The sequence below is a fragment of the Mesoplodon bidens genome (genome assembly GCF_964165515.1).
Source record: "Mesoplodon bidens genome assembly, chromosome: 18".
NCBI classification, from domain to species: domain Eukaryota; kingdom Metazoa; phylum Chordata; class Mammalia; order Artiodactyla; family Ziphiidae; genus Mesoplodon; species Mesoplodon bidens.
Window position 1 is genome coordinate 34,254,348 of NC_138175.1, and position 19,997 is coordinate 34,274,344.

General features: G+C 42.1%; 1 protein-coding gene across 7 annotated transcripts in view; it reads right to left on the reverse strand.

The window, feature by feature from the left end:
• The window catches only part of CYLD (CYLD lysine 63 deubiquitinase), a 61,347-nt gene extending 49,669 nt beyond the window's left edge, over positions 1-11,678 (reverse strand). The window contains exons 1-5 of one of the 7 annotated variants that reach the window (XM_081217529.1): positions 11,621-11,678; positions 10,931-10,991; positions 4,641-5,292; positions 3,188-3,490; positions 950-1,055 (exon numbers count right to left, since the gene is read on the reverse strand). In XM_081217529.1, the coding sequence (XP_081073655.1) occupies positions 950-1,055; positions 3,188-3,490; positions 4,641-5,144 (913 nt within the window). In that variant the 5' untranslated portion in view covers positions 5,145-5,292; positions 10,931-10,991; positions 11,621-11,678. Of the gene's footprint in view, positions 1-949; positions 1,056-3,187; positions 3,491-4,640; positions 5,293-10,910; positions 10,992-11,528 lie in introns of all 7 variants that reach the window. The other 6 variants (XM_081217527.1, XM_081217528.1, XM_081217526.1 and 3 more) reach the window with 6 other exon arrangements.
• Positions 11,679-19,997: the final 8,319 nt, after the last annotated feature.

Genomic DNA, 19,997 nt, shown 5'->3' on the forward strand with positions numbered 1-19,997 from the left:
GCCTTTCGATGCTCAATAAGAATCACCACCTCTGATGGCCTCTGTTAGTTCCATGACTACCAACAGACTAGCTTATAATTGGAATTCCACTAAGAGCAGGGAGAAGGTGATGTTGATGCTGCTATCAATAGGAATTTATCAATTAGTTGACAGCAGCCACTAGGTGCTACTTGTTTAGGGTCAAATAAAAGGTTGCTTAAGGGCCTCCCTGGTGGCGCAGTGGTTGAGAGTCCGCCTGCCGATGCAGGGGATATGGGTTCGTGCCCCGGTCCAGGAGGATCCCATATGCCGCGGAGCGGCTGGGCCCGTGAGCCATGGCCGCTGAGCCTGCGCGTCCGGAGCCTGCACTCCGCAACGGGAGAGACCACAGCAGTGAGAGGCCCGCGTACCGCAAAATAAATAAATAAATAAATAAATAAAAAGGTTGCTTAAGATTATTTTTAAGATGTAAAAGTTGAGTGATCTGTTTCTGACTACAGAGTCATGAAGCCTGATCAATTACGCCATTCTCAAAACTGGAAGGGATATCGTAGGGCATCCAGCAAGAATCCTCTCCACAGTATATTAGATTATATTAAATGACCAACTTCTGCTTAAAGGCTTCTAGTTTAAACCAGCCTCTCACTCAAACAGGTAGCAGTTTATTACATTTTCTGACCCTTGCAATGATCAGAAAGGGTTTTTTTTTCACCCACTTAGAAGGGACACATAATGGAAAAGTGAACAATAATGAATAAATGCTACCCCACACTCACATACTTTTAGAAATGCAAATCTTTAAATATTGTTTTTATTTGGGGGTAAGGAAGGATATTCTATGTAATAACAATTCCATAATATAAAAGTCAAGTTCCAAAAATGCATCTTGAAGCTTATATTTACATCCTCATAACTAAATATGTCTTAGAAGCTTTGCCTTCATAATATTTAAAACACAAAGAAAACATACCTGGGATGATATCATTGATATGCAAGAGAATTGTACTTTCAACACTTGCAAAACTACAAAGCTGTACTCCATCAAATCTTCCATCCCAGTTGCCAATAGGGTTATCCTAGAAATTAAATAATAGAATAAACTTTAAAACCCTCCTCAACAAAACATAAATATGAAAGTATTTTCCATAAAAAGATCCTCCAACAAATGAGATCCAAGAACAATCAAGCCATAGTAAACCCATGGATGAGCAACGGATCAAAAGCATTTGTCATATTTCACTGGACAATACTTATCTATATAATAACAATCCATCTACATAGGTAGATGTATTAATCACACACTGTTTCAGCCAGAAATCTGCCCCTAATTAACCCTAGCTTGCTCTAGTCACTTCACATTCCCTGAGCACTTAAATATTCGATTTGAATTCCTGTGTGCCTTTCTGTAGACAGAAAGTCTATTTTTTTAACTGTTCTTTTGTCATTTTATGGGTATGCAAGAATTCCCTCCAAAATGGAGATTTTTATATTAATTATAAAAATGTACTCCACGAACAGCACGGTACAAGTGCTGTTCATGGAGCTAGATTAAGCCCTGAGCACCAATATGGACAGCATGCGAAATGTCATCAGAAATAGGAGATGAACACTATTGCATTTGCCGGAACTTTCCTTTCAAGGAGTGCACTAGAGGGGTTTGGAATGAATGCTTGCACAAGCCAACTGGAAGACAGAGGCAGGGGGAGAAGCTGGCGGTGCAATCACTAGGCAGTCTGCCCCAAGTAAACAAGATGCTCCGTAGACTGCCATCTAAGGAGCGACAGGCCTAAATGGCTTTTGCCAAGTTTAAGGCCCAAATGACCTAAAGCAAGAGGAAACTAACCCCAATGACCAGTGGCCCTCTTTCTCCAACCTTCCCTCCACTCAGCCCACAACCTCTTCTCTAAACAAGTTCTGAATATTTAAAGAATAATGGTTTAAAGATGTGCTTTATTTCTAGCTATCCCGAGGGACCCACATGTTTTACGCTGGCTCTAACTTCTCACATGGTAAATGTTCAGTAAGTGTTTGTCTAAACAACATAGTAACACTTGTCTAACTAATGGGTATCAAATAGAATTTCCAAGCACAGCATAAGAGAAACTTAAGCTAGAACATTCATATCCTACTAAAAAGTGTACCTGAAGTGATAAAAATAATCACGAAAAACACCGTGAGTACAAGTCTATTACTCACATCCTCTCCCAACTCTTTCTAGTATTTAATAATTCCGTACGAATTTCCTTCATTATACCTAACAAATTCTTGTCCGTATTTTCAATCTATGAGAAAAATGTTCTCAAGACTTTTTCTTCTCCTTCTCTTAATCCCACAGGTATCGTCCAATTTGCCGTATTGGGATGTAACCATAATTAACAAATATGATTGTAAGGTAACATTAAAAATAAGTGACACAAACGAAAAGGACAAATATTGTATGATTCCACTTAATGAAGCACCTAGAATAAGCAAATTCACAGAGACAGAAAGAATTCTGGTTACCAGTAGAATACTGGCTGAAAGGAGTAATAGGGAGTTATTGTTTAATAGGTACAGAGTTTCAGTTTGGGCTGGAGATGAATAGGGGTGATGGGTGCACAAAAATGTGAATGTACTCAATGTCACTTTAAGGTGGTTAAATTGGTAAATTTTATGTCACATATATTTTACCACAGTAAAAAAAAAACCTCTTTTGAGTGAATTATATCCTAAGAAGACATTCTAATTGTCTTTTCCTCTAAAGCAATGTGCCTTTCCTCTCTTCAGGTATTGATATTTTCCAAGAATGACTTTTACACACTACTCATTAAAATCAGATCAGCCAATTAAATTCAGCAAAATATTACAAAAAGAGAAACACAGCTTATAGAAAAAAAAAACCCTTTTCAAAATAAAGAAAAATAAGACATCATGAAATATATTTCAGTGGGGCTTTTTTCTGTTTATTGGTCAGCTATTTATAGAGCAAATTTAAAGACTGAAAACATTATTCCAGTTTATTCAAACTGGAAAAACGAGTAAGTGTAAATCTACAACTAGACACCTGCCCCCTATCAATGTTCCTCTACCAAAGACAAATTATAAAGTGTTCTTTACATTACTACAAATTAGTCCATTTTAGATATTCAAAGTGTTTAATTTGTACCTAAATTGGTCATAAAGCTAATAGATATATTCATAAAGATAACATAATTCAAAAGTTTCTTACCATGTCCACACCTACAAAATATCCTAAGCTTTCTTTGCCTGGCAAAACATCACAGAATATAACTGTTCCAGATTCTAGAGTTTCTCCAAGCTTCAAAGAAACTCTGGAGTTTATTTCCAGAGGGGGAAGTTCAACTTGCATTGTGTCCACTGGACCTGCATAATCACTTTCCAATCCAGTGTCATCATCTTCTATGAGTTCTAGCTTGTCCAATGCAACAAATACTCCACAGTCTTCATCACACTGAAAAAGCTGTTTCCCTTGATATATCCCATCAGTGAAACCTTGGCCACGACCTTCTTCCTAGTTTTTAAATGAGAGAAAAAAAAAATGATTGACTGATAGAGAAAGATGATCCCTAAGGAAAAAGATCCACTCTGGGGACTTCAGAGAAATCACTGAACAAATTCTAAATGACACATATAAGAAATATAATTATTAGAAGCTGATACTGAATTTAGGGTGTTTAAAAAATAAGGAAGAAACTGTATCTGATGCTGAAATAAAATTACTTGATAATTTCAAATCATTACTGTGAGAGAGCCTGGGCTAGATTCTACATTGTGATTTTAACAAAAATTTTGTCATAAAAAGAAAACTTTAATATGACAGTAATGCTAGCTCCATTTATTGAGAGCTTACTGTGTGCCAGCCACTGTGCTAAATCCTGAATCAATATATCACAAAAACACTGCAAGTTGTGTATAATATTACTATTTTACAGATGAGGAAGCAGATTTAGAGAAGTGGCTTGCTTAAATAGCCTGGTAACCCAGCTAGCAAATGGCATAGCTAGGATTCAAATCTCCAATTGTTTTACAATTGCTGCTTTTAAAAATTGAATCAAAAAGCAAACAAGGCATGAAATTCTACTTGCAAGAATGTCAAAATATAACTGACATTTAAGTTCTTGAGAATTAATATTAATTTTGGAAACATTATCACAGAGTTCTTGGTTCTCTTTTCAGTAGAAACAAATTCCAAGATGATTTTCACGTATATTACCAGGGACAACTATAAGCAAGTAGAAACTGCTGCAACTTTATATAACCAAAATTCACTACTTAATAGTACACTTTAAGAAAAACTGAGAAACCTACTGATGATAATATCACAGGATAATCAGCACATTTAAGTAATGAATTCGTTTACAATTGATAGAGTTCATTTTTAACATTCAATGTTAAAATTTCTAAGATATGAAAGTCTTCAATAATTACATCATCTACTTGCATTTCCTACTATAGTAGGTAGTTTTTAAAAGTTTTCAATGCAGCATCTTTGCATCATCTCAGTTTACCATTAGAAAGTAAATCCTAAGGATTATGAATATTAAAAATTACAGAAGATTTCTGGGAAAACTTATTTTGTATTTAAAAGGGGAAAAAACATGTGCACACACAGACACAGACACACATACACACAGCCCACTAAAATGGCTTATCAAACTTACCAGTAATTCTACTCCAAAGAATATTCCCGATACTGTCCTCTCTGCTAATAAGGGTCCTCTGAAGCGTACAACTCCAGGAAATTTTTCTTCCCCAGATCTCAGCTGGACTTTCACAGGGCAGCCCACATCTATTTGGAGGCCTTTACTTAGTCTGTTTCTGTTTTTAAACAGGCTGAACCTCTCTTCACAATTGGTAATTGCCAAAAGTAACTCTGTGAATTTTTCATTTATTTCTACAACATCCTTTTCATCAACAAACAGAACTGCATGTGGTTGCTCTAAAATTTTTAATCCAATCTGATTTTTCTTGCCTTTTGTAGAAGGAATCCTTGAATGCCCCACAGAACGGTCTTGGATATACTGTCCTATACTCCCCTTTGGTACTTTAAGGAGTTTTTGTGTTTGTTTGTCTGTAACACTGCATTCTTGAAGAAGCAAATAAAAAATCCGCTCTTCCCAGTAGGGTGAAGTAACTTTTTCTTGGCTCCATAAGCCCGAACTCATTGTGATATTAACTCCAAAACATTAACTCAAAAAAAAGGGAACTACTAAGTGTGTAGTAAAACCACAAAAGATAAATTCACTGGCAGTCCCAAAGCATGTTTTTAGCAAGTTGGTGTCCATGCTGTAAAAAGACAGCAAATCAAAACGCCTGGAGGACAAGCAAAAAGAAACTTTACACTTCACTCTACGTGAGCTAAAATTACGGTCAAAGACTTTTTAAATTCTTCATTGGACTAGTAAAAACACACACTAATGACATACTTCCAAAAATATCTTAAAAGGTTAAAAGATATACTATATTACTTGTTTCTACTGTAATCTCGCATATTTAATTAAGGAGATTCAATTGTAAATTATCTCCAAAGACAGTACAATAATGTTTGTTTCCAAGGCACTGAAATTTGTGAATTCAAATTCTAGTAAAAGATAACCTTATATACATATTCTGACATTTTCAAACTTTCAAAAGTAGAAGTCTTAATAGATCCTGCCTAACTTAAATGGATAAGCTGCTATATTTGGGCAACACACACAAATCAAAAAGGCTATTTATATATATATCTGTACAGGTAGTTTAAGTAAAAAGTTACCCATCACAATTATGATATTGAACATTTTTATCAATAAAAATACCATAAAATCACATTCTGAAACTTCAACCACAATTCATTTATCTGTGTACCATAGTTTGATAATGGAACATTTTATCTAACTCAGTTTCATTTCCTTAATCTTGTACATTTTGTCCTTAGGCAAATGTTAATAGTATCAATCATAGCTATCATTTAATTCCTCTCAGTCATATATATCAGATATTATAAATCTGCTTAATATTAAAGATATTTTAAAAATCAATTTTATAGCCATCAAAACTTGTACTACATAAGGAAGAAATGTAACTGCAGTTACATTTGCATGTAACAGCATCAAATATAAAATGTTTTTATACCACAAGTTTAACTATGTATACTAGAAAGGAATACATGAAAGATTATTTCTTTTTCAGTTTCAATTTTTCAGTAAAAATTTTTACAAGAATACTCATCTTTTGCAATTAAAATAGGCTTCTCAACCCTACTTGAATCACTGGTTTAAAACTACACAATTTCATCAATTCAAGTAAAGACTTTAATTCATTCTGTTAATTAATTATCTTACTGAAAACAATAGTTCTTAGGTATTCTCTGTCACATGGATGTGGCTATTTGGTTTCTGAATACGGTATTTATTCCATCCTTCTCTGAGGTAGCCATATCCATTTCCATTATTCTGGGTAATGGCAGCAGATGATAGCACTATCATATTTATCTATTTTGTTCTTGGAATTAAAAAATAAATACTCCTAAAACTTAAGAGCCAAACTTTAAGTTTAACCATTTAACTTAATGATTAAATGTGTAATCTGGCAAATCTACACACGGAATAATATTTCTTTTAGAACACACTGGTAGATAGTGAGGTTCTCTACAATGGTAAAGTTTTTAAAAGTCTGTCCCTCTACAAGCCAGAATGAGACATGAAGATTGGCACCTCCTCAAGCCAACATTATCGAAATATATGCACAGTATTTAGTGAGGGCAAGCAGCATAAAGTGGTTCTCTCTCTTTTTTTTTTTCCTTTTCCTTTCTTTTTATAATGTGTTTGTCTTAATTCCACTTGAGGGCACTGTCTCTTCAGCAGGAATAGGATCAATTTATGTTTGCTACTTATATAAGACACCTGTGGAAACCCCATATAAACAAAACCCCTTAGGAAGGCGACCCAGACCGTAATTTGGCTCTATTCCTTAAAAGTCCTCAAATGAAGTATTTGTTATTGCTGACTGAAATTCTTTTTAAATGTCAGCATTTTTCAACAATAGCCTCATTTTTATCTTGATCACTGAATTATCAACATGAATATAAATTATTATGTGTGACCCTCAATATGCAAGGGTGTTCGTTACTTTGTTATGAGGCTTTACATCATGCTTTCTGAGTTCTTCATCTGCCTTTTGTAGATTTACAGTCTATGGTTTTACCCTGCCATCAGCCATTTTCTGTGGTTTCCTGCAACATGCATTTGACTTCTTTTACAGCCTTGCTGCTTTCCAACTTATTGCTTCTAGCCAGGTGATGAAATATGGTTGTGTGTTTAAAAAAAACAAACAAAACAATAACAAAAAGAGGAATGCATAAATTCTGAACGGGTCTTTTAGGAGTAAAGTGCATAGGCTTTATTGCATAGACATTATTTCAGTTGCTCCCGGAAGGATGAGACGGTCAAAAAGCAACTCCTAAAAAAGTGAAGTTGTTTTGTTCTCTTTAGAATATATTTAAATATTTTGGGCCAAAAATTGTTTTTAAAGTATGACAATTCTATTTTGAAAAGAAATCTTTTAAGTTCCTACAAATTATATCTTCAAATATTAAAATTAAGAAATTCCTTGAATCTTAATAATTAGTATATGCCAACAACTTCTGCTCTATTGATGCTCTAGCTTAACAATCCATGTCATGATTTAAAATAAAAACCACTAGTGCTAATGGAATATTACCAAGACAAAATTAAATCACTGTATGGAAGGCATTAGGACACCCTATTTTAAATGAATTTGATTACAAGACTGGTTTTTTGCAAATCATTTAAGAGACAGTCCACAGTAAAATATAACTACTTTGGTTTATAAAAAGGTTGAGGGTGATTTAATAATAGTTAATAAGAACTGTGTTTTAAAGTTAACTACACAAGGAGTAGTAACTTTTTTCTGACTTGCATTAGCACAAGTCAGAGTGAGCTTAACTCATTAACAGGATGGGTCATGTTAGACAACTGGAACAGCCAAAGCAAAAGTTATAAAATATTTAAAAAGCATTATCCAAAAAGTAAAAAGGATGTGGTTTTTCCTCTTTGAAAAAGAACACATGAAGAAAGAATAGGTTTGGAATTATCATATTAAAATTTGATTCTCCTCATTGCAACTGATAGAGAAAGTTGAACAGGGAACTTTATGGCTCTATTAGAGGTATATAAGACAAGTTTAATGGTCATTAATATCTCAACGTACTGGCATTACAGCAGAATATGCTAATACAGACTTTCCTCCCTGTAGAAATGAAAAGGATGCCCACATTCTTCTTTCACTGGGATATGCACAACACTAAAATTAAGTCTTAAAGAACCCCAAGCAGTAAAAACTGACTCAAGACCACATGGGAAAGATTTAAATCACATTGTCAGTGAGTTCTTTATCAATCGAGGTTTGTTAGTTTAGTATTTTTATGGACTCAGCACAGTGTTAGACACTGAAAAATACAGAAGATTTAAGATTGGTGGCTGCCATCATTTGTGTTCTTTTATTACTTTCCAGGTCTAATTGTTTAAAAATTGCCTCTAACAATATACTGTACTTCACTTTGAGTGTAAATGTATCACAAACGATTCATCTAAAATACCATCGTACTTATTTCAGGCCGAAAAACTGAGTAATTATGAATATCCTGATAAATACTATAAGTACTGAATGAAGATTATCAAAGAGTTGGAATACAATATTTTTAACCCTAAAACCATACTGAACAGGACTTTCTTTTGACAACATTTCGGATGAGATTCAGGGTCAGATAGATTTGAAAATATATCTGGTTATCTAAGCTTGTTGACGGTCTGGATTCTGAGTAAAGGAGAATTTAATTGTATTACAGTAAAGTCATTAAACCAAGATGAGGGTGGGAGGGCACAAATATCAGTTTCCTATCAAATGCAATGAAAAGAAGATGATTGAGAATTAAGTTTCATATGAAAATATTAAAGGTCCAAATTAGTTCTCAAAGATAATATATAGTACAGATGAACAGCATTAGCTACATAAAAGTGACAATGGTTAACTTATCTAGAAGAAACAATGTCATTTTGATTCTCAAGTTATCAGGTTATTGTTCAAAGAACTTCACTAAAGAAAACAAAAACAGATGCAATTCAGTAACGTTTTGCATCTCCTGAGATATCGTGACTTGTTCTAAAAACCACCGGGGGCTATGTAGATCAGAATAAACATTACAACACTAAAAAATTGCCCAGAATTATAAATGGCAAACAGGTAGGGAGGTCAGTGTGCATACCCAAAAAAAGAAGATACACAGGACTTTTTCCAAATGCTTCTAGATGGCTAGAATAATTACCATTTTAAGAAAGAATATTTCCCATTAAAAGAACAAGGTTGTATATTCCCAAACAGCAGAGATTCCAGAAAAGAGACCAAACCAGAGAAGAGTCCGTTTTCCTCACAGATTAATTTGTGACCCAAGTACACACATATTCAGTCCCTAAACAAGTGGGTTTTATGAGATTTAGAAGAAAGTCTGGCTCCCACATCCACATATTCACGTTCTCCGAAGAACCTGAAACACTCCTGTCTCACTGGAGTTAAACCTGGCCACTGCATTATCAAACTGTGAACTCTCTAACTCCTTCATCTTTATATTTCCGCTGCCCAAACAAGAGCCTGACAGTATGTTAGACAATCAGTACATAAGAAATGAATGAATGACTTGGTTAACTCAGGTGATAACAATGAAAGCCAAACTTCCACTTCCTCATCCTAATCGTTTAAGTGATTAAAAGCTTCTTTTAGGTTAAAAGAAGAAAAAGAGAAAAGACTCAGGAGTTGAGAGTATATAATGGTTTTTACCTAATTCCCTAAATAAATGCTAATTTTAATTCCCTGGCTCAATGAAGGAATGGTCAGTCTTTATACCACTTCACTGTTACACACATAAGAGGAAACAGATAAGGAATATTTCACAGTTACGAAAAGTTGTTTTGAGGTTCATTTGAAACTGGGTTCCTAGATCCTCACACCATGTCTGGTGTGAGAAATTATAGAAATTGCACAGAAATTATAAATTCTGCGCAACCAATGAAAATACCTTGACAAATTTGAGATCACAGTGTGAAAATCAGGAACAAAATACTAAAAGTTTGATGAATAGGATAATTTACTCCTTTCTTCTGTGTTAAAGACTTCCTTGAACAAAATCACAGTTTAGGCATGCCAGATCACAAGAAATCATTCCTGCTGCATGTCTGTTGTTTTATATTACAAGTGCCCTGGTCTTATCAGCTCTTCACTAAAGTTACCCTCCAAAGGAAGGCTTCTTCGAAAGAGTACTGTAAAATTTTGTAGCAGAACATCGGAGAATGTTCTAGGTGTTATCAACATTCACAGTACGTGAACTTCAACAAGAATTTCCAGCAAATCATTTTCACCTAATATTGTGCTAGTTCAAATCCACCCACTACTCAGTAGGGAATTAGCAAGCTAAATTCTTAGACCATTCAATCTACTTGGGGAGTGAGGGGGTGCGCAGAAAACCAACGCTTGAATGAACACCCTCTCTCAAGGCCTGGATTTTTCTCCTGGAGCCAATGACTGCAAAAGGAACAATCCTATTAAGATCCCTATTAGCCCGAAATCAAAAGCCAAGCAGGGAATGCTCCTTAGCTAAGCTAAGCTAAGCATACAACTTTCTAGGGAGCCTGAGGAGAGGAAGGGGGCAGGCATGATGAGGACTGAAAAGCTTGGTGGCTGGAAGGTGACAACCATCCTAAAACATGCAAATGCCATAGGGCGGAATAGAAAAGATGCCAAGTAAATGAATAACTGGGCACTTGAGCCGGCTGAAAACCAAACTCAGGAACACCATCTTCCGTCAAGACTTCACGATTTCCCCAGAGATCGTTAATATGTCAATAAAGAAAAAAAAAAAGAAAGAAAAGAATGAATACCTTGCTTCAACAGAGCGCACCTTTCAACTAAAGAACTCCGGGTTGTTGTGTAAAACCGTCCTCACCCTGGAAAGGGAGAAACTGAAAGAAAAACACAACACGCCATTAACGAGGCCAGAACCCCGACTGCTCTTCCTGGACGGGAGCCACAAACACTCCAAAACCCAAGGCACCGATGTGAGACATTACAACCCGGGGCTCTCGATGCCAACCCGGGCTGTCAGGAGCCAGCCAGCGGCCCGTGCCTCAGTTTCGCCATCTGCAAATGGGGGGCCCAAGGGACAGGCGGTTTCCTGCGCTGCTCCCACCCCCAAGTCCTCTCTTCTCCCGGGGTCCTGGCGGTGGTGACCACGCTCCCACGACTTGGGAGCCCTCTCAGGAAGGCCGGGGTGTCGGGGGTGTCGGTGGGGAAGCCCCGGGAAGTGGGTAAGTCCAGGCTGACGTCACGGGCTCAGCACCCCGCGGGCCCGGCCGGCTAAGGGCCGGGGCAAGTAACGGGCCGGCGCCGAGGCCCGACGGCCGCCGCGGTAGCTTGAGGAGCCCAGAGGCCGGGGAGGGGCGCCCGAGGGATCGGGCCGCCAGTCGCTCGCCCGCTCGGCCGCCAGCTCATTCACTCACCTCGGGCGGCGGGGCGTCGCCCCTTCCCCAGTCTCGCTAGCCCGCCTATCGGGCCGGCACCGGCGCCCCACAACCGCCGCCCTAGTATTTACCTCCAACGCGCGAGCACCAGTGCAGCCGAACCTGCTACCTGGGCCCGCCCCCACCTGCCCCGCCTCCGAACCGCCCAAGGACAGAGGGAGGGAGAGGGGTAGGCGGGGGCAACCCCGACACTAACCAATCGCAGCCCGAGCTGCGTTCCTAAGCACGCTCTGATTGGGCCTTCCTGTGACAGACCTTCCTCCAATGGCTGCCGGCTCGGAGCGGACTGAAGGGACTTTCCGTTCCGTCAAGCTCGGTCGAGCCAAAGGGAAAGCGGAGGGGAGGGGAGGAGAACTGGAGATATGGGGGGCGGGGGCTCTGGCTGATTGGATGAAATATTGCGGGTGCCACGGCCCCATTGGCTAACAACAGAGCCTGGGCGGGGCGCTGTGCTTCTCCCGGCTCCACCCGGGTCTTGGCTTTTGGCTTAGCTGTCAAAACTCCCGTAGACTGAGAGTTCGGAGCTGGGGTGGGGAGAAGCCCAGACGCAAGCTAGGAATAGGATTCTAGGATTCCACGAAAAAGCAAAGCTTTAGAATAAGACTTAAGTTTGAATCCTTTGCGCTTTCAATTAGTAACCGCGTGACATGGGGAACTCAATTGCTCTGAGCCTCAATTTCCCCATCTGTAAAATGGAGACAATCGGATCGCCTGTGTTACAGGATTGTTGTGAAAAATCGTATGTAAAGTCCTGACACACAGCAAGAGCTCAGTAAAGTTAAGTCTTTTCCTCTTCCTCAGATTCTGTGTGGGACCCCTGCTGTTTCTGAACCTCCGTTGCCACCTATCCCAGTTTGGAGGGACGTCTCCCTAGGGTGATGGAGAAGGGATTTCCACACAAGGCCTCCCACAGCTCTGCACCCCTGGCCACCAGCCAGGACTTGGGGTGTAGTTAAGGATCTTTCAATTAGAAGGGAGATTTCTGATTCCCAAAAGTGCTCACAATATTTAAGGAAGTGCTTTTTATAATCAGTCCCAGAGCCTTGCAGCATGCCTTGCTGCACCGGATACTCCTGTTAATTAATTCCTTCTCCTTTGACATTTTAAGTACCAATTATAGGAGAAGGTGATTAATACTGAGGAAGGAAGACGTGGTGTGTGTGTGTGTGTGTGTGTGTGTGTGTGTGTGTGCGTGTTTAACCATGAGAGGGAAAATTTCCTCAGTGGAAAGTGACATTTCTGAAAATCTGGAGAATTTAAACCAGTGAGTCCATAAAATAAGTCACAGGAGTGATTATTAACATTACTGGTAAACAGGCCACCCATCTCCTTTGCCATAAGAGCCCAGAAGGAAATGGACATCTTTTGAAAAACCTCAATCCATTCTTGTCCCTCCTTAGTCCATCCTTAACCATCTTCATGATCACAATGCAGGGGAAAGCAATAAAATGAGACTCAACAGGCCTAACTCTAAGTGTGGCCTTAGGCAACACTTCCCTTCTAGATCTAGATTCTCCAAAAAAAGTCAATAGGACTCTGAAGTCACAGTCTGGCGGTCGGGAAGAAAAATTCAGCCTGAGGACTGTTTTTGCTTGACCCATACAGTGAGGAGGAGGAAGTGGGGTGAGGGAGAAAGATTTTGAATCCTTTTAGACAGGGCAAGCCCACTCCCTTTCTCCAGTTTGCCACACTCCTCACCATTCCCTATTTTATCCTGCTGGAGCACTTCTCTCATTTACATTATCTGCCGGCTCCTGAAGGCATTTGAATTTGCCACCCCTGGCACAGAACATCCTCGTGTCCTTTCTGATGATGGCATTTGGTGCCGCTGAGCCCTAGGCTTCAGGAGGGCTTTCTTCCCTACCAGCGGTGGTCAGCCCTCCTCTCACAGGTTCCCTGAATCAGACAGTGTCAGGGCCCAAATTCATCCAACAGATATTCTTCCAAGCCAGATGGGATAAACAGGGCTTATCTCAATTACCGTCTCCTATCAGTTGGTAATGACCGCCTAGAACATTGTGTCGAAAACAATTCTAAAGCTGTATTCAGGCTCACGGGGAAGAGAGATGCCTGCCAGGGGATGAAATGGGAAACGGTGTCATGGTGCTATTATTTGCAGTCCTTAGTAAGCTAGCCATTCCTTTTACAGATAGGAGATTAAGGTCCAGAGAGGGAAAACAGCTTGTCAACAGTCACCCAGGAGATGAGCTGGGACCCTGATTCTCCTAATTGCAAGCCAGGGCTCTTTCTACCTCGTTTAAATGGATTCTCCAACTGAAATGCCCATCCTCTCTGCCTTCCAAATCCTCCTTCACTTAAGGCTCAGCCAGAGTCCTCCCACTTCCCGGGGTCTTTGCTGATGGTTCCAGGCCTCACTGATCCCCTCTGTCTACCCACCACCCGGCAGCCTCTTCCACTCAGCCTGGCCCTGGCTTCACATGACCGGTGGTTCTGTTACTTCGCGAGCAGCAAGAAACACGGCAGTGATTGAGAGAGATGCCACCCTCGTCCTTTGGCAAGGAAGGCAGACCTTAAACGAATAATTACACCATCACTTAACTGGGGAGGTTAGAGGGAGCCCCAGAAGGAGAACTGCTCTGAGCACACATCAAAGGTGGCTGGGTACCCAGGGAAGGCCTATTTGAGGAAGTCATCTTTAAGATGAGGTAGGAAAGTTGACTGGCAGCCGGGGTGAGGGGAGCACCCCAGGCAAAGGGAACATGTTACATGACATATTGGAGGAACTGGAAGGGGCAGGGCACAGAAAGTGTGGGCGCAGAAGGGCCTGTCCGACGGGGCCTGATGAGCGAGGACCAAGGGGGGGTCTATATCCCAAGAGCAGTCGGAGCCCTCTGAAGGGGGTTAAGCAGGGTAGTAACTGTAATTCTACACTACCTTGCATACTTCTCTTATGGCACATAGCAGGACCCCAACAAAAAGCCAGTGAACTGAATGGAGCTCTCTCCCCCAGGAGCTGGGACCCTCCTGGTTGCCTGGTAGAGGCCTATGACTTGGAGTAACACCCAGTCAGGTCTCAGCAAAACCTTCGCAGCAGCACTAGTCATGCTTATTCATGAGATTCTGCCCCGTGCTTCCCAAATCGCTGCCACAGGCTACCCCTACTTCTAGCCTTGCCAACTTCAGTGTGAATTTTATATCCTGTTGCACAACCCAAGGTGAACTCCTGATATTTCACACTTCCACTCCCCCATCTCAGTAAATGGCAACTGCCGGTTTTTCATCCAGCCTCCCGTGGGTCCAGTCCTAGCAACGTGTGCATTCATGAACTCTAAACCACGAGGCTAAATGGACCAGGCGTCCCCACAGACAAGGACACCATACCACTGCCTTCTCCATGATAGACCAGTGTGGTGTTTCAGTCAATGGCTGAGTCGAGAGCCCTCCATCTCGGGGATGTGCTTCTCTCTTAGCGAGGGCACACTCTAAACACAACTGAACATTCTGTCTGAGGGCTTGTACTCCGGTCACCTAAAAGCTCTTTTTAATCAGATAAAAGAGATTACTTTAATCATCTTTAAACGAATCCAGCTGAACTATAAATCCATGTTCTCCTGTTTGAGCTATTTGCTCTTAACAATGACAAATGATTTCTGTGTGATTTAGAAAACACACACACACAGAGAAAAAGGGTTTCCTGCTCTCCACTGGGATCTTTGTGCTACATCTAGAATCTCACTTTGAGCAGTAGATACGTTAGGAATGATCCCATGTCCCAGGAAGCCTTCCTCCCTAAGGAAGGAGACACTAGCAGTGTTGGAAAAAAGTGACTCATTATCAGAATCTACCCCAGGGGCAGAAACTTCTATTTCTGCCCCTTTTAAGTAGGTGGAGTCTCCATTCAACAAATATTTGGGCACCTACTATGTGCCAGGCACCGTTCTAGATTCTGAGGATGCTGCCGTGAGCATAGCCCATGTTCTCACGGAGTTGACATGCTAGGGGAAGGAAGAAACAAGGGTTCATCAGGTGGTCATGCTGAGAAGAGAGGACTAAGCAGGGAAGGGGCGAGGAGGTGGCTGGGGACTGCTATTTTACGTAGATTGTTCAGGGAACGGCTCCCTCGATGTAGCAGCATGCGAACAAAGACCCGAAGGAAACTAGGAAGCCAGCCATGCTGCCGTCTAGGGAAGAGTGTCCCAGTAGGAGGAGACAGGCAAGTGAGAGGGTCTGGAAGCAGTGGTGTGCTTGGCGTTGCCAAGGAAGAGCCAAGAAGCCAGTGTGGCTGGAGTTCAGAGAATGGGGGTGTGAGTGACGAGGGTGAGGCCAGAGAAAGCACAGGGGAGGTGGTCCAGGCCAGCAGCAGACCTCGTCTTTTACCCAGCACCAGATGGGAAGTCCTGAGGCGTTTAAATCAGAGCCCTGGCTCATCTGACTTATGTTTTAATGGGCTCACTCAGAGGGACAAGGACAAAAGCAGAGAGACCAGTCAGTAATCGGGCAAGGGTGGGCCCCAAAGGAGCCCCTTGTCTCTTGGGGGGTGGGAGAGAGCAGGTGGGAGGAGGGGAATGTGGAACTGAAGATGTCAAGAAAGAAGGTCCAGATAAAGAAGAGATGCAGCCCTTCCTGAGAGGAAGGATTTTCAGGTGATTGACGGGGGAGGGGTAGCACTTAGGGGATTGGATTTGTGGATTTTTCTGGAAGTGATGATAGGTGGGATTAAATTTAGAGAGAGAGAGAAAAAAAGGAAATCTTGGGGGATCCAAAGAGCTTGGATTGCCAGTCTGCACAGCTGCAGTCTCCCCCTGTGTAATTCTCCAAGGGCAACTGCCCAGGCCGGTCCTCGATGGTGTTCATGACCTTGCTGCCCACTGGAACCTGCCACCCAGGGCCCGAGGCCCTGTGTCCCCTCCCGGAAGGCCTTGCCGGGGAGTGTGCCCTGAGTGCCGTGTGCTTCACTCACAGTGCTGCACCAATCTCCCGAGCAGGAAAGGAGGCGTGAAGGTGTTGGTGCAATAATGAAATGATGCTGCATGTAGTCTCAACGCAGCCCGCTTGGAATGGGATTCCGCCTCCCACATTTCCGTGGGGTGTATTCATTTCAGCATCTGGGTTTGGCACTCTAGGTTTTGGGAAAAAAACACTCAGATTGACGGTTTTTTTTCTTCTAAGATGATGGTGAATCTAATTAAAGTCTCAAGCTCTTTAAAAAATTCTTCTGCTCTGATACCTTTTTTTTCTGCGTGGAAGAATTAAATATTCTGAGCTACAGATCTGGAATCTGCCTTCTCCTGGATAAGCCACTGGCCACAAGCACACATCTTTCAGGTAACCTCCCTGTTGGAGAATTTTAAGAGTACTAATTCGCAAGTTACCTGCAGATACCTAGAACGCCTTTGGTGGACCTACTGGCCTTTCGCAAGTTAGGAAACATCCACTCTGAGCTCTGACGGTAATCACACGTCAAGATCTCAGTTCCACCCTTACCTGGGCCCTCTTAGATTTTTTTTTTTTAATAAATTTATTTATTTATTTTTGGCTGTGTTGGGTCTTCGTTGCTGCACGTGGGCTTTCTCTAGTTGTTGCAAGCAGGGGCTACTCTTCACTGCAGTGCACAGGCTTCTCAGTGCGGTGGCTTCTCTTTGTTGCAGAATACGGACTCTAGGCGCGCGGGCTTCAGTAGTTGTGGCATGCGGGTTCAGTAGTTGTGGCTCGCGGGCTCTAGAGCGCAGGCTCAGTAGTTGTGGTGCACAGGCTTAGCTGCTCCACAGCACGTGGGATCCTCCAGGACCAGGGTTCGAACCCGTGTCCCCTGCTTTGGCAGGCAGATTCTTAGCCACTGCTCCACCAGAGCAGTCCCACGTGGGCCCTCTTGAGCTCTTTGTTCTCCATAATCTCTCCCTGGGTTATATCATCCAGGCCCAAGGACTCCATTCCCCTTTTGATGCTGAGGACGCCCATGGTGTTATATCTGGTGGTGACCTCTCCCATGGGCTCCAGAACGTGGCGTCTCCATTTGACCTTTCTATTTAGATACCTCAGACTTGAAAATCCAAAACAGAAGCCTCTCCTGCTTCCAAACTTGTTTCCTCCCCAGTTACTCAAGACAAAAATCTAGCAGATATCCTTGAGTCTTCACTTTCCCTCATCCCTCTCATCCATTCCATTTGTAAACCCTTGGGAACTGACCTCTAGAATATCTCTGGAATCCACCCTTTTCTCTCCACCTCCACTGATACCCCCTCATGCTGCCCAGCTGCCTCTCCCCTGAAATGGCTCCTAGGTGGTCTCCCTACTTCCTCTTCTCCTCACCCTTACCTTTATGCATTCCAGTCGCTTCTCCACCCCAGAACAAGAGAGATCTTCTTTCAATGGGTTCCACTGCACTGCTTAGAACTCTCCAATGGCCTGCCATGATTCTTTCCCATGGCTAACTAGGCCCTTCATGAACTGGCCCTACCTACCTCTGCAGACCCATGTGGTGGACTCTCCCCTTAGCTTGCCTCAAACACACTGTATTAGTTTCCTGTGGATGCTGTAACAAATTATCACAAACTTGGTGCCTTAAAATGACACAGATTAATTCTCTTACAGTCCCGGAGGCCAGAAGTCCAAAATGGGGCTAGAACAAAGGTAGCTGCAGGACTACACTCCCTTCAGAGGTTCTAAGGGAAAACGTGTGTCCTTGCCCTTTCCAGCTTCTCAAGCTGCATTCCTTGGCCCATGAGGCCCCTTCCTCCACCTTCAAAGCCAGCAGTATAGCCTCTTACTTCAGTGGTCACCTTGCCTTCTTCTTCTGTGTCAAGCCTCCCTTTGCCTCTCTCTTATAAAGACACTTGTGGTTGCATTTAGGGTCTACCCACATAATCTAGGATAATATCCCTATCTCAAGATCCTTAACCTAATGACATCTTTAAGTCCCTTTTGCCATGTAAAGCAACATTTTCAGGTTCCGGGGATCAGGACCTGGCTATTTGGTGGGGGGTGGGGTGGATTATTCAGCCTACCACACCCACCACGCTCTCTTCCATGACAGGGTCTTTGTACAGCTTGTTCCCTGTGACTGGTCCCCCTCCCCCCTCCCCCAGGTCCCCCTCCCTCTTTGCACGGCCAGTTCCTTCTCATCTGGGGGCCTGTCACCTTACCGGTCACCTCCTCGCAGAACCTGTCTCTGAACAACCTCCAATCCAAAGGTTTCCCTCTATCTTGAAACTTTATTTCCTTCCTAGCACTTGCCACAGTGGACCTTATATTATATATTTTTCAATTTACTTGTTTTCTGCCTGCCTCTCCCTCTGCCCTCCCCATCAGTGCCCTGATGACAGGGCTGGTGTCTGTTCTGTTCAGATGAATTTACAATCCAAGATGGTGCCATGCAAACAGGCTGCTCTGTCCACTCCTCTGAGAAAGCAGGCCCCCCCTCCATCTTCCTCCTGATCTGCTCTATTTGAAAGAATGGTCTGGACAGAACCTGATGCCACCAACAAAGAGAACCCACCCCTACGTTCATAGCATCATTGTTTATAATAGCCAAGACATGGAAACAACCTAAATGTCCGTCGACAGATGAATGGATAAAGAAGATACAGTATATATATATATATATATATATATATATATATATATATATATACACACACACACATATATATATGCAATGGAATATTACTCAACCATGAAAAAGAATGAAATAATGCCATCTGCAGCAACATGGATGGACCTAGGGATTATCATACTAAGTGAAGAAGGATAAATACCATATGATATCAGTTATATGTGGAATCTAGAATAGGACACAAATGAACTTATTATGAAACAGAAACAGACTCACAGGGCTTCCCTGGTGGCGCAGTGGTTGAGAGTCTGCCTGCCGATGCAGGGGACGTGGGTTCGTGCCCTGGTCTGGGAGGATCCCACATGCCGCGGAGCGGCTGGGCCCGTGAGCCATGGCCAGTGAGCCTGCGCGTCCAGAGTCTGTGCTCCGCAATGGGAGAGGCCACAACAGTGAGAGGCCCGCGCACCGCAAAAACAAAAAAGAAAAGAAAAGAAACAGACATAGAGACTTGTGGTTGCCAAGGGGGAGGGGTGGTGGGGCAGGGATGGAGTGGGAGGTTGGGGTGAGCAGACGTAAGATCTATAGAATGGATAAGCAACAAGGTCCTACTGTACAGCACAAGGAACTATTTCAATATCCTGTGATAAACCATAATGCAAAAGAATATGTACATATATGTGTAACTGAATCATTTTGCTGTATAGCAGAAATTAACACAACATTGTAAATCAACTATGCATCAGTAAAATAAACTAAAACAAACAAAGAGAACCCACACACATGCTCTCCCTGGGCAAGGGCCCAGGGAGATGCCACAACATTTAACCAACCAGACACACACAAAACCATTCAAGGAAGCAGATTTCACCTTGATGAGCAGCCACCTGAGTCCTTGCTAATTAAATGCATCTAAGAATTATTTCGCCAAGGCCCAC